At 40.5% G+C, this 15,603-nt stretch overlaps 1 protein-coding gene across 1 annotated transcript in view; it reads left to right on the top strand.

The window, feature by feature from the left end:
- The first annotated feature begins 2,039 nt into the window (after window positions 1-2,039).
- The window catches only part of FBN2 (fibrillin 2), a 182,681-nt gene continuing 169,117 nt past the window's right edge, over window positions 2,040-15,603 (top strand). Inside the window, exons 1-5 of the mRNA XM_067315389.1 lie at window positions 2,040-2,648; window positions 3,694-3,776; window positions 8,003-8,101; window positions 8,456-8,551; window positions 11,158-11,253. Coding sequence (XP_067171490.1) covers window positions 2,416-2,648; window positions 3,694-3,776; window positions 8,003-8,101; window positions 8,456-8,551; window positions 11,158-11,253 — 607 coding nt within the window. The 5' untranslated portion in view covers window positions 2,040-2,415. The remainder of the gene's footprint in view (window positions 2,649-3,693; window positions 3,777-8,002; window positions 8,102-8,455; window positions 8,552-11,157; window positions 11,254-15,603) is intronic.

Raw genomic sequence — 15,603 nt, forward strand, 5'->3', positions numbered from 1 at the left:
TGTGGTAGTTTCTGTTTTGATACCTTCAGTCCTACTGACCAGCTGCCTTTATTCCTGTGCTCAATATCTTCAGTTTCACACTACAAACTAAAATAAATACCCTAATTTTGGACTGTACCTACTTTTTCCCTAATTGCTAACTCATCCCTACTGCATAACTGGTTCAATTTTTTTCCTTCATTATTCTCATCTTATTTTTTTGCTAAAGGTCTCGTGTGTGTGTGTGTGTGTGTGTTAGTTTCCTTTTCAAGGCTCTGTTTAACTTGTGGGAATTTCTTTATCTCTGTGCTTCCTGATATCTAAGGCCTGAAGCTTATCTCTGATCACTCCTTTCTTTTTTATTCCTTGTAGGCTGTCTGCTTATTCTGTGTGTTCTTCTTGAGCTAGTTATTCAGCCGAATACGTTTGGAATCCTTCTGCCTCTCCCTCTCTCTCTTAGGAATATCTCATTCACACAGCTTTAATAGCTTCTGATCTGAAGAAATTCCAAACCTCACTGATATTCATGAGGTTCCTGAACTCTTCAATCCAGTTGTCTTCATTAAATAGTTCCCTTAATTTTGCAAGGTTTTATGTTTAAAGATTGAGATCCTCACATCCAGTCTTGCTTTTGTTCATCCTTCCAAATTTAAACAAAATCAAGATCTGATCAGCTGGAATACAGATATCTAGAGAGAGCCTCTGCTAGGGCAACTGGGCCATCAAAGTAGGACAGCGAGTTGAATAAGAGAATGGTTTCCTGGCCTCTTAGCTTAGTGGGGTTTATTGCAGAGATAACAAAACTTGGCTCTTGCTTCTCATTCCAGAATTAGAAGTGCCAGATAATATGCACGCAAAGCTTAAAGAGTCTCATGGTTGCCACAGTATGGTGAGGGGCTCAAGAGTATAGTTGTAATTCAAAGTGATAAATGGTCTTAGATGATGAAAACAGATTGTGTCCTGGTGTTATCAGAATGACTGCAAGGAGCACTTTGGGACTTTCAGTTACAGAGGTATCTTCATTGCTTTCGTTTGCTTTTTTACGGGTGGCTAATTATTCCTCGCTGATGAATGCTAAAAAAGTAAGAATGAAATTAGCCTGGCTGCTTCTTTTTTTTCCTCCTTTGGTTCTTAAGATGTATATTCAGAGAGAAATGGCAAAACAAAAACAAAACATTTAAGGGTCTGAACCTTATAAAACAACTTGGTTAGCAGACTGCAACCAACTACAATTCAATGTCTTAGCTCTTGATGTTATCCTGGCATTTTGAAGAAATGGGCCAATGTGCTGATAAAAATGTCAAGGCAGGGATCGAAATGATCAAAAAAAAAAGGGGGGGGGTGAGTTTCTGCTTTACACGCCTCTGCTTGGCGTTGGCATGGGGGTCCGCAGTGAGGGCCTGTGTCCCCCTCCTGCTTGCCCCCAGCCCCGCCAGGGCAGCCGGGGCCCCGAGGGCGTGGAGCACCGCCGCCCCCGCCGCAGGATTTCCCCGACGCGGCCGCATCCCGCCCGCCGCGCGCCTCGCTCCCGACCTTTTCTCTGGGACCCCAGATGCCTCCGTGCGCCTCTGGCGGGAGGGGCTGGAGGGGGGAGGCCGACTGAGAAGGCGGGTCTTTCTGGCGGTCATTGTACGGCTCCGACGCGCGGGGGGAGCGGGAGTGGAAGAGGAAGGGCCGCCCTCCCCCGGGGCCAGCTCTACCTGCGTGTGCTCCGTGCCCCCCTCCCCCGGCAGCCGCCTCCCCCCCCCCCCCCCCACGTGTGCGGCGGCAGCGGCGCCCGCTCCGCCCGGCTCGGCTCAGCGCGGCCCCGCGGTGACAGAGGCGGCGGCGCCGCCTCGCGTCCTTCGCCCCCTCCCCCCGGCTCCCGGGGCTGCCGCGGCACCGGCCAGGAGGCACCGGCCCGCCTCCGCCTCCTCGCTTCTCCCGCACGGCGAGCCAGCTGTAAAACCGCCTCCTTGTACTTGGCAGCGATTTTTGCTCTCCTCTTAGTCTATCTCGGCACACTTCTTTTTTGGCCTTAGTTATCGTTAATTATTAATAATTTTATTCTTATTTTATTTTTTATCGGGAAATTCAACGTGGTTCTGTTGGATTTCCTTTTTCGGAGGGAGGAGAAAATCCCAAACCAACTTTTCTTTTTTTTTCTTGTCCCCTCTTTGGAGACAGAGGAGGGGGGGATGCAACGTGGACCACGCTGCTGGTATCGCCGTGTCCTGCTGAAGGCTTTCGCGGCAGAGCAGCCTGGGGAAGAGAGAAGAAAGAGTTTCATCTGCTGAAGTCTTCCCAAGGAGGGAGCGGAGCGGAGGGCCGGCCGCCCCCAGCCCGCGGCCGCTGAGCGTTGCTCGCAGAAGGCAGTGCAGGAGTGGCAGCCCTTTTCCCTTCTCCGCGTCCACCTCCCCCTCCTCGCCCTCCGCTTTCCCTCTGGCCAGCTGCAGGATGGGGAAACGGCGGTGGCTTTGCGTGCAGCCCTGTTTCCTATGGCTGGGCTGCGTAGCGCTCTGGGCGCAGGGAGCAGCCGGGCAACAAAAGCAGCAGCAGCAGCAGCAGGTCCGCCCTGCGGGAGGAGCGGGCGGCATCTACCCTGCCGCGGAGTACCGGGAGGAAGGGGCAGGCAGCGCCGCCGCCGCCGGCCGCGTCCGCCGGCGAGGACAGCAGGATGTGCTCCGGGGGTAGGAAGGCGCCGCGCCGCGCTGCGCTCGCACCCCCGCGCCGCCCGCGGCCGCCTCCCCGGCGCTCTCCGCGCAAGCCCTAGCACCCCCCCTTGCCCTTCATAGGCAGCTTTAACCCCCTTTAATTCTGCCCGCAGCTGCTTGCGCGCAGCCCTTCCAGGCTGGCGGTCCCCAGGCACCCTTCCTAGGCACCTCCGCAGAGTCCGCTCCCCAGCCATGCAATCTCTTGGCGGCGACTTTCCTGCAACCACAGAACCGCTCCCCACCTCAAAGCTGTACCCGTGGTTTTCATTTTTGTCTTGTATATATGTTATCTTTTCAGCCGGTTTATGACTAAGGAAACGTAAGTAGTTAAATTATGTGTTCTGTCCGCAGCTATGAAACACAGTCTTGTAGATAGCATGACTATAATAAAAGCAGTCATTTGTTTGCCTGTAGCAGACTATGGGCATAATTTGGAAATAACAAATACTGCACATCAGTTTCTTATTCAAGGATATTACAGTATGAAGAGACTTTGACATAGACTTTACTTTGTATGTTAAGTGTTGTGCTTAATTGTTTTCTGCTGAAAAACTATGCAGAAGACTTCTTTTCCTAATGGTTTGGGGAGTTCTGGGTGATTTAAATTAGTTTATTCATCTTTATAGCCAGTTATCCCTCTTGTCCTGTGTCATAGCAGTATAAAGCCAGTTTTTATAGTAAGACTTTTAAGACTGTATATGAATGGGGAGCCAAACTCATCCCTTGTGTATCTTCATTAGTTCCACCAGGGATGAATGTGGCCTATTGTTGCCTATTCTGCCTCCCTCTTTATACTAAACACTTGAACTAATATAAAATAAAATGGCTTAGAACTTCTTATAGCAGAGGAAGATTTTGTTTCTTTGGGGAGGAGGGTTTTTTTAGGCATCTTTGCAATACCATTTTTGTTTGTTTCATGTGGCCAGTAGATTTCTTCCCTTGTGTCTACATAAAACTTTGGATTCTGTTTACATTGATTTATATTTTTGTATACATATTTATTTGTGTGTCTGTGTGACAGGCCAAATGTGTGTGGCTCTAGATTCCATTCGTACTGTTGCCCTGGATGGAAAACACTCCCTGGAGGAAATCAGTGTATTGTTCGTAAGTGTCTGACTTTAAGTTTTTACTGCCCTAGGGGTAATAATAAAAGTAAATATTCTTCTTTGAGTTACTGCTCTATTTAGAAGAGAAAAGAGAATTCATCTTGTAATTAATTTGGCCAGTTCAGTCTTTTGGCTTATGTTAAAAAAAAAAAAGAAAAGAAAAAGAAAAAGAAATGATAGATTTACTGGCCCACATTTCCTGTAATTGAAAGATTGGCAAATTGTTGAATTTTGTTTGGTATATTCATAAGAGGCATGTTTCCATTTACTCAAAAAGGGGGTGGGAGATTAAAAAAAAAAAAACTTCCATAAATCAAATAATCAACAACAATAACAGGAAAAAAAGCTAAAACGTCCTGATATAAAGCAAACGAGATCCGAAGTTTTATGAAACGTCTGTGGTAGGCTTGCAACTACAATCAAATGGAAAACTTTTCTACATCTGGGGTGCTTATTCTCTTACCTGTCATTTTTAGTTGTGTTTTAATAGCTATAAAGCATGTAGACTGTGATTACTGCCTGGTCATAATAAATACTGTGCTGACAGATCTGGCTGTTGACATGGCTTGGCAAGAAAGGGAAATCTACTGAATACCCTGCTTAGGAAACTTTGTCTACCTAGAAGGGAAATATAAAATTAAGTTAGAGTTTCTGTCTGTTAGATAAAAGCTGTTATCAGATGCATGCTTTTCATATTCTTTGAATTTTAGTGCAAGACTGTACCCATTTATCTTATCCTTTCCTCATTTCTTTTCTAGTAAATGCATTCAACTTGGGAATTTAGATTCTAGATTGTATTGCCCTTTGCATAAGCAATTAAGTTCTTTGTAGTTTGTTTGATGGAGTATTACAGACATCTAGGACTAAACCAGGGAAGGAATGGGAGGAAAACCAAAATTTGTTTAACCTAAAGGTGACTATTGGCCTCTTCATATCTCTTCCTTTTATATGCCAAAATAAGCCTTGCTGATAGTCCTTTTAACTGTGCTAGGTATCACTGGTTTTCGTCTAAGGTTGACCTTAGTATTTCTAAGCAAAGTTTAGCTATATAATTTGAAGTGAGGAAGATGGCAATATCAAAACTACTGTGGAATAATAGGAACTCCTCAGAATGTTCAATTCACTATTTATCATCTCTTACATATGGACTTACCTTAATGTAAAATTGAGTTTTTAAATGGATTTATGTTGCCTAAATAGACCATTAGTATGTAATGGGATTTTCAAATTCAGCGGGATATCTAACTTGATTGAAATCAGAGAAGGTGAGTGATTTAGGTGCTTTTGAAAATCCTATTAAGCATCTTTAAATAGTGTCTCATAATGTCTATTAAAGACCTTGGGCTCAGGTTGCTTCTCATCCAGAACAACCTTTGACTTGCTATTAATTTGTGTGCCCAAAGGACACCATCTAGCTCCCTTTTAACATAGTGGAGTTTAATAGTGGTTCTCTAAACTGTTTGAAGGGTGAGTAATTTGGCTAGACCAACAGTGAGATTGGCTTAGACGCTTTTCAATTTGTGTTTCTGGTGAAGGTTTAAGAGCATGAAATTCTACACTCGGGTGAAACTTTTGTTGAGATGATGGTTCCTCTAGCTAGAGCTGTTTCAGTAGACAAAGCCTCCTGCACAGGGTGATGGACAAGCTAGGAAACTTCTCAGTGGAGATGAGTTGATTATAGTTAGTGTAGATTGTAACTGGTGATTTTAAAGTGTTATTTCATGGAGTGAGGCCTAAGAACTACTAGTAGGTCAGTAGGAAGCTGTTCTGACTTTGTAGTGTTTTCAGTTGATAAGGTGATAATGATTGCTGGTGGTCTGTGAGATATTTATGATTAAAAGTAATCAGTTACCTAAAAAAAAACAAGGTCTGTCTGGGTTTACTTTTTCCTTAAACAACAAAATAAACTGTATTAAAGGAAGCATATTTTAAGTATACATCTGTTGTAGGACTTTCTGTTGATAGAGTTATGCCCCAACAGATAATAAACTGACAAAAGTGTCTAATGTAGACCTTGCATAAATCACGAGATTGAGCTGTCTTAAGATGGACTGAATAGTGATTTAAAGAAAACAACACTGGTTCCCTGTGTTTGTCAAGTGCTCTAAATCAGATTCCAGCTTCTCGCTTTTAAGTCAGCTAATGGAAAAAGCATTTCACATCAGCCAGGGGTATGTCTCTAATTTCAGCTAAATAGTGAAGCCACGCAAACTTTCACCTCTCTTGCCTTCATATTTAGGACGTAGTTGCAGAGAAATTTAATGACGAATGTAGGTGATCCACATTGCATCTTTTTGATGCCCATGATAATTCCCAGAAGAGTGATGTCAGTGGACCGCTAACACGGGTTTGTCTGCTGCTCTTTTGTAAAGAAAATGTAACATTTAATTTCAGGGAGGGCACAAGTTTACAAAGTCTTGTCTAGGTTTGTCATGTTCAGCGTTGATACAGAGTTTCTGGTTTGGTGAGAAAAGGGTAAAAGGGAGCACGTAAATTTTTCAGGGAGCGTATTTAAACTTTTGTAATGGAACAACAGAATGGTTGCTTCCCTATGAGAAGTGGATCTCATTTACTTATGTTTTCCTAAATTGGAAGTGGGGTGCAAGCATTATGGGAATGGTGGTGTCTCTGCTTGTTTCATGTATCTGGACAGGTATTTTAGGCACTCAGCATTTTCCCGGCAACTTTTCTGCAGGAGGAATTTGTTCCTCTTGTGACCCCCAGAACCTGAGGAGAGAGACATGCCTCGAGATTATTTAATTCTCTCAAAACTCCAGAGTTATTTACAGAGGAACTGTGCTTCTTGCTTGCCATTTGCTTCTCAAGGTGTCTCCTGCAAGATGCATACTTTAGCATACCCTGTGCTGTACTGGCTCTTAATGCTCTCAGGCTCTTTTTCGGTGTGTTTGCTAATCCACCAGATTACTTATATGTGTTCATTTGGATCTCATTCAGAATGTGGTTTTAGCCCTTAACCCTTTCCTGGTTCTGTAGTGTGGGAGAATGGTTAAGCGAGAGAGGGCATGATCTCTTAGAAGTGAGCAATCCTGCCTTCACGATGAAGGGAGGATCCCACGGCTATGTGAACTGTCCTTGAGCATTCCTAGACCATTACAGAAGGGGAAGACAAGTAGTGGTAAACAAGTAAAGGAGGGGGCTGACAAGCCCCTCCACGTGAACAGCAACTTTGCACCAATCGTGTATTCGCTTTAGGCGCGTGGACAGAAGTAAACCAATCATACAGCTATTGCTAGCACATGCTTATTGCTTGTCTATATATACTCTGTAAGCTCTAATAAAGGGAGAACGACCATACTCATATTGAGACTCATCGTTACTCTGGGTCCGTCCCCCCACTCCGACATCTGGTAGCAGAGGATGGTTTACTTCCGTGACTACCGACATCTGGTAGCAGAGGATGGTTTATTTCCGTGACTACCGACACTGTAGTTGCTTTGTGCACTGGAACTCCCTTGGCAGGTGAGCTGGGAGGGAAGGTGCACCTGGGATGCCTCGGAGGCGTAGCAGAACAGCGTCTGCATTGTGCACACGTTATGTAGCATGGAGAGGCTTCCCTGAGAACTTGATAAAATTAGCGTCTAAATGATAGTGTGGAAATATTTGAGTACAGAAAACCCTACTTAGGGAAACTACACAAAATCTGGCAAACCCTGTATTTGGACATTGACTTACCACAAGACAGCTTTGTGTAAAGGGTGGATAATCTTACAAAAAAGAGACCTTAAAATGCTTCTAAAATAGCAGTTAAAAAAAAAGCCATGCCGTAAACTGGGATTTATGAGCCATGCTGTTTATATTCATTCAAAACTCAGATTCTTGCTAATGCTTTCTACAGGTCTTGCGGTCTAAAATCTGTAATTTTAATACTTTTATATTGCCTGCTTAATAGCTAACGTTTCTAATTAGGAATGGAGTTGATTATCTGTTTTTCGTGGTCAGACCACCGTTCCAATAGGCCATATTCTGTTTGTCTTTAAATGTAGCACAGATACCAATGGTACCAAGATTCAGTTTCCTTTACCTAACTTACTACTTCTGCATGTATGTATTAGAAGTCTCAGTGAACCAAGAATTCTTTGTTTCGAGTTGTATATTCTTTTCTTTTTTAAAGAGAAGCTGTTAACATATTTTGGTATTTTTTTCCTGTAATTTACAATTAAGGGCATTGTTAATCACTGTCTTTTAAAATGTGTTCTTCCTCAGCGATTTGTAGAAATAGCTGTGGTGATGGATTTTGTTCCCGGCCTAACATGTGCACTTGTACAAGTGGACAGATATCACCTACTTGCGGATCAAAATCTAGTAAGGCTTACTATGTTTATTTTCATGAGAGATTTCTTTTTAAGTAGTTTTCCTTATGTTTCCACTTAAAAATAACTACTATGTAAAAACCTTCAAAAATAACTTGTCATTATTGCATACATATATGTAATCTATACTTTACTATGTCAGTAGTTTCACTGCTAGAGATTGATATCCGTGTGCGCATGTCCACTCTGTGTGACAAAACAAAAAAATTACATGTTTAAGGAAATAAGGGTGTTAAAATATAAATATGTATAGTAATAATATATGTATGGTTTTTATCCCTATTTGTTTCCTGGTATGTCATTAACACTTTAACACATGTATCTGTCTGTCTGGGTTCCATCGTAGTGCAACAGTGCAGTATCAGGTGCATGAACGGTGGTACTTGCTCAGATGATCAATGTCAGTGCCAGAAGGGCTACATTGGAACTTACTGCGGACAGCGTAAGTAACTTCCTTGTCACATATAAAGTTAATAAATACGTGTAAATCCTGCAAGTTAGCTTTGTTATTTTAGGTATGATAGGAAGGTAAAAAAGCCAAAATGCAGAAACATAATAAAATGTCTGAGAAAGATTTAGTGCTATTTTTGGGGCACTGTGTTTAGCTGAAAGTCAGTTCATGCATTAAGTGCATTTGGATTCTTCAAAATTCAAGTCAGGGATTGAATTCACCAAATAACTTTGGCTGGAAAAATCCTTTGGGGGTAATGGCAGTATACAACCCACTCTCTTTTTTCCCAGAAGCTCAGTAATTTTTCATTCGCTTTGTGGAATAGCTTTTCCATGTCAGAAGAGCAGCCTAACGAATAGCTCGTAGCATGTTTTTCTGTTTTCTATCTGAATGAAGAAAAAAAAAATGCGGTGCAGTTCAAGTTTTTGGATGCTGTTTTGGTTTAGCAGGCAAGCTAAGAAGTCAGTTATTTGCACAGCTCTACCTGTCACGGGACTGTGTTGACAAGGTATGCAAATTTAGTGAACAACAAAAATGGCTAAAGGCTACAGAGATGAAGAAAGACGCAAAGACCTAGTGTATTCTGAGGGCAGCTGGTTAATAATTAGCTGAGAAATTAATTGCTGGTGATAGTCTGAAAGAAATACAGACAAATAAATGCAACTATGCAAAGAACACCTAGTTTGAACAGACTGTGTAGAACATCCTTTCGTCTGAGTCATTTTCACAGACACTGGAGAGAGAGCAGTCTTCTTTGGGCTTTACTTCTGTCTGGATGAAATTCTCTGAAATTTTAAGTACTAATTGTAATCCTAAAATGTGACTCCAGTGACAATCAGATTTACTTTTAAGTGTCGCTAGCCCCTTCTTGCTCATTTTAAAGTGTAAGGTCAAAACCCGAATGCTCTCAGCCAGGGCATGTTTCTAGTGAATAAATGAAGAGATATTTGAGTCTTTAAACATTGACTCTAAAGTGATCCAGAAAATCTGTTCAAACTGTGGTGATTGGTCTCAGTGTATAAGATAGTTAAAATTTCAAGTAAGACTGAGAATTTGACTTCTAGACACAGTATGGATTTGAGCATCTGAAAAATGTAAATATATTTTTATTTATTTTACTAAAATGTATTTTGTTTTTAAATCTACTGTAGCTAATACTTTAAAAAATTTAAGTGTCATTGTCCATTAATTCAGTAATGTAATGCATGCACAGAAGTATCTTCATTTTTTATACATAAGACTTGCTTTTTCAAAAAAAAAGTAATTCAGTTTTATAATTCTTGATAAGAAGTAAAGCTTTATCATATTTCCAGATAACAGTACATTTTTATGTTTCCCATTGCCCTATATGGAGGCATGTGTGCATTTTTTTCCAGTTTGAAAGATTTACCATCTCTGGATTCCTGACTTTCACGCTGGGTACTCAAATACTTTATAAACCCCATCTTTAATCTGGGGAGACCTGAGCAGGAAAGCAGCCTAGAAACTTTTAGATCAAAAACTCTCTTTGCTGTTGTTCAGGCCCACTTAAAGACAGTGGAACCATCTTTTAGGTGAAACATGTTGATGTGGAATGTGTGCTAATTCTGAACAGAGCTATATATCCTGGAAGCAAGGAGCCCGAAAATAGATAGAATTGATTAAAGAACTTTTAATAATGGTATTTTTCAAAGTAGCTGATGAAATGTCTTCTTCTGTCTTTCCTGGAGACTCCATGAAAATTCCTTCTGATATAAAAAGTGAAATTTTGCTTAAAGGAGTAACTGCATTCCTGCAATATTATCTCTGTTTTGCAAGGAAATTAGGAATCCTGTTAATAGTATATAAATTCAGAAGATTTCAGTGGTTTAGAAGGAGACTCAGTGCTTAATTCACACCACTAATAGTGTGTGTTGATGCACAGAACTATAAGAGACAAGTGTCTTCTCCATCTGTATATACTGTCCATTTATACCAAGAAAAAAATAGTTTTAGTTCTGGTTGGGATCTTTTAGGAAGGGTAGTTCTTAAAGGTACTTAAAGATATGTTAAACTGGTGATTCTTTTCCTTTGCTCTAAGCACCCCTTCTTCTGACCAGCAGTATTTATTCTGAGAGCTGAATTATGTGTCTCCCTGCCTATTGTTTGTATGAGAATTCCTGTACCTTATGTCATTTTCATTCTCCCTTCTTGGATGGTTTGCCGCTGTTGTGACTGTGTAGCTTTGACACAAATTAGTGTAGGTCAGGCACGAAATACTTGAGTTTATATTTGCTAAATTCAGTGATAGATACAAGTGCTTATGATTGTGGCTAGTGGTGTACAACCGTCTAATCCTTGTTGCAAGCAGCTGTTTAATTCATCATATTCACCAAAGCTTCTTGGCAGATGCTTAACTTAAGTATATTTTTAAACAGGTGCAAGTGCTACTGGAATTTGACCTGAAGAATCATTACTATTGCTGATGGATATTGGTGGTGGATAAGGAGATCAGTTTAGTCTTAAGGTCCGGAAAGAGTTAGAGCAGTTGAGGAAAAAAAATTGATATGTGAATACCACATGTGGGAATCTTTGAAATGTCATTAACTTTTTCTCCCCCCCCCCCTTTTTTTCTATAGCTGTCTGTGAAAATGGCTGCCAGAATGGAGGACGGTGTATTGGACCTAATCGCTGTGCATGTGTTTATGGATTTACCGGTCCTCAGTGTGAAAGAGGTAAGACAAATACAAAGAAAGGAAATTACTACTAGGTATATGGTACAATAGTGTGTGTTCCACGCAGGTATTTTGTGCGGTGTGTTTTCCAGCTGGGCCAATAAGCTTCTGGCAAGCCATTTATTATTTAAAATTTTAGATGGTGTCTTCCTTTGGAGTCTGGCAGCAGTGGTTCAGATTGACAAGTAAAGAGATGTCACAGTTGATAGGAGCTTGAACTAATTTAGGCTGTATGTTCTGTTTGTATGATAGGTAATGTGTGTAAAAATGAGCTACATTTTGCTCTCATCTATGTGACATGTTAGGGCAAAATTACCAATTGTGCTAGATTTGCATAACTGTAACTAAATGAAGAATTGTTTTTTCACATAATGCTGCTTTCTCAAGAGAATCTTGAGAAGTTGTTTGTTCTGGTTAATTGTATCTTAGAGGAGGAAGTAAGAGAAGGGGGGAAAAAAGAACCAATTACCATAATACCTGAGATCAGTTCCTAAAACCATTCCCATTAACGAAAAAATCTTAAACATGGCCTACCTTAAACTGCTTTTAAGAACTGGGGGCTAAATTGGTATATGATTTTAAAATCGTATTGAGAAATCTATCAGCCTTCTTTATTATGGGCATAGAGATACTGACGGAGCCAGTTTTAATGATTCTGAACAATTTTTTTTTTGATAGTGATATGTGGCTAGCTTACAAATATTTAAGGTACTAAGTCTGTATGTAATGATTTAGAATAAATCTGGTTTTACTCTCAAAAAATGTTTTTGCTTGTTGCTTTTTAATAAATGGGAACACTGTTTGTAGTTTGAAACCAAGAAGACTTCAGAAAAATGGTAACATAGAACTGCTCAACTTTAGATACAATTACAGAATGTATTCTGTGTGCTTCAGACAAACAAATGTAACCCAAATTACTTTCTAATTAGAATGGATTTTTAATGAATGGATATACTGCGGATTGCTTTTCAAAACAATAATAAGAATTGTATGTCCTTTAACGTGAAGCTGTCAACCGTAATCAAAGCTGATTCTGAAGAGTTTTTAGCAGAAATAGTATTCTTTGTCTTTCTCCAGTTTGGCGTATTTGCAAGTATGAGTTCTCATCAAAAAGGATTCTGAAGAACTGAGTGACAGGGGTGTGAAATGCGGAATACAAGCGTACATTGTTATCTTACACCGTTAAAATATTCAAAAGATTATCAGTATTTAAAAAATGGGGCTCATTTACATTAATAGAAAATGTAGGATCCTTATCTAACATCACATTCTTAGTTCACATCAGCAGTGGAAAAGATATCTACTCAGAGCAGAAATAGACTTCTTAGAATCAGAGAATAATTTAGATTGGAAGGGACCTCCAGAGACCATCTAGTCCAACCCCTGCTCAAAGCAGGTCTAGTCAGATCAAGTTGCTCAGAGCTGTCTTCAGTTGAGTCTTGAACCACTCCATGGATAGAGATTCCTCAGCCTCGCTGGGTGACCTGTTCCAGCATTTGACCACCCTCATTGTAAAACTTCTTCCTTGATATCTATTCAGAATCTCGCATGTTCAAACTTGTGTCTGTTGTCTCTTCTCCTATCGTTGTGAACCTCCAAGAAGAATCTGGCTCCATTTCCATAGTTGTAGACAGCAAAACGGTTGCCTCTTCTTAAGGCTGGACAAAACCAGTTCTGTCAGCTTCTCCTCGTAGGTCAACTGCTCCAGTCCCCTGACCAGCCTGGTGGCCCTCCCCTAGACTTGCTTCAGTATGTCCATGTCTTTTTTTTTTGACTAAGAAGTCCAAACCTGGACACAGTACTCAGGTCTTGAAAGTGCCAATTAGAGGGGTAGGATCATTTGCCTGGACTTGCTGCCTACACTCTTGCTAATTCAGTTCAGGATGCAGTTGGCCACCTTTGCTGCAAGGGTGCACTGCTGATTTGTGTTCAGCTTGTTGTCTCTGAAGACCTCCATAATCCTTTTGTGCAGAGCTGCTCCCTAGATGGTGGGCCCCCAGCCTATATTGTTGCATGGGGTTATCCCATTCCAGATGCAAGACTTTGCATTTGCTTTTGTTAAACCTCATGAGGGTCCTGTCAGCTCATTTCTGTAACCTACCTTCGTCCCTCTGAATAGCAGCCCTACCTTCCAGCGTATTGACTGCTACCCCCAATTTGGTGTCTGCAGCAAGCTTGCTGAGAGTGCACTCTGTCCCATCATCCAGGCTGTTAATGAAGACAAACAGTTATTGGCACTGGTCTTAATCCCTGAGGGACTGCACTGGCTGGACTTTGCAACTCTTTGAGCCCAGCAGTCCAGCCAATTTTCCACCCACCTTATCATTCACTTATCCAGCCTATATCTCACCAATCACAGTCTCTCTATGTGAGACTGTGTGTCAAAAGCCTTGTTAAAGTCAGGGTATTTGACATCTACTGCTCTCTCCTTGTCCACAGCACAGGTCACCGCAGGATAGAAAGCAGTGAGGTTGACAAGACATGATTTGCCCTTGGTAATCCCATGGTGGCTGCTCCCAAACACTTTCTTGTCCTTCATGTGTTTAGAAATGGCTTCTGAAGTCAATCCCAATTAATTTCTGTGTTTCAAATTCAGCTCTGAGATAGAGTGCTCAAAATAACATGTAAATAGTGAAGGTATCTTGCGCCATTTTAGACATTTGTTGACTGTGAAAATGGAAACAATTTCCAGGGTGATGAAGGAAATAAGTAAATTAACCAAACCCTGGAAAAGCAGGAATTCCTATTTGCTATTTCAGGCTTGTTTTGAATACCCACTAGGTGTCACAAGCAACAGAGAAATGTAAAGGATGAATTTGATTTTTTGTCTCTAATTGCTTAGTGCTTTCATTCTTAAAATCAGATTTAGGCATCTGTTCATCACTGTTAGATTAGTTTTTGCTGTTATATCATCCAGCTTATTCTTTGTAGTACCTTCTTGTAAGCTGAACTCAAGGGTCAATTCTGATATGTTTTAGTTGGTGTGGAAAGTAAGAAATATCAGTCTGTTAAGAACTCTGGTAATATTTACAGATATTTCAATAAATCTCTCTTCTTGGTAAAATGCGTGTCTGCCTTCTAGCTGAAATAAAATACCGCTGAGTCTGTGCATTTAGGATGGATTTTAGAGGATCCTGAAGGGGTTGGATAATGTTAGGCTGCTTTACAGTTTGAACCTTAGTTCAGATGGAGACAGACTCTGGCTGTGATGATGGTTTAGAGCTTTTAATAAGGATGGTTATGCTTGAAATATTATTGTTTCTTTAAAAGATTCTGGTACTTACGGGTACTGCAACTACATTTTTGCTGTGTTACAGATAGAAGCATTGCAGTCTTTCTTGCAATTCATTATGAAGCTTTAGGCTGGAGAATTCAAGCCACATAATGGATTTGAACACCTGTATTTTGGCATCCATATTCCTTAGTTGTCTTTGAAAGTCTTAGCTTTAGTTTACAGAAATGTGATGTATAAAATGTGATAGTAATATGAGATTTAAGTTACAGTATATGATTATTTGGAAATTGAGTTATTTTAATTAGAAGTCTCAAGTTCAGTTCTTAAAAATGGAGGTAGTAGGCCAGCTTGGCTTCTGTTACCATCACAGAAATATAGCTGTTCTTACATCAGTGGACAGAACTAAGTAAAGTTTTGCCTAGTCTTTTATGCTACCTGTTGTATAGACTGTCTCAGCTTGATCCTGATGTCAGGATAATAAAGCCATATCAAATGAATGAAGAAGGATGTATGAGGTCGGTAAAGTTCTGGCTTTGTGATCCTTATACAACTTCAGTTACACAACCATAATTCATGCTTGCTCTGCAATAAAGCATCATGACATGAATTGGTAATGTACAGTGGCAAACTATTCATGTGTGGTTTTAGCTTATTAGGCATTTTTAAAATAATGAGCCAGCCAATTGTGGGTAAGGTTTTATGATTTATTTTGAATAATGTATGCATATTTAATAGTGTGCTTGTCAGGTTAAATGGAAAAAGTGCATCTCATTGAAACATCAGTGTTACAATGTGGTAACCTTGTAGCCAGGGATTAATTTCTCCACTAATGAAAATATTTTCAAAATAAATAAGCAGCTTCTCTGTTTTTTACAGCTACCTAAGTCCCAGGTTTTTTTATTGTGGAAATCGCTCAGTAGACAGAATCTAACCCATCAGATTTCAAGAATTTATACGGCTTCACTTTATTTTCCTTATGGCCAGTCTTCTATTCCTTGCTCTATAATCAGTTCTCTTACTGCCTTTTTATGGAGGTGACTTGAATGTTTTCTGTACCTTTCCAAATATAAATGGCAAGCCATAAATATTCAAAAAAAAAGTTATGAGTTCGTTGT

The sequence above is a fragment of the Apteryx mantelli genome, chromosome Z (genome assembly GCF_036417845.1).
Source record: "Apteryx mantelli isolate bAptMan1 chromosome Z, bAptMan1.hap1, whole genome shotgun sequence".
Lineage (NCBI taxonomy): Eukaryota > Metazoa > Chordata > Aves > Apterygiformes > Apterygidae > Apteryx > Apteryx mantelli.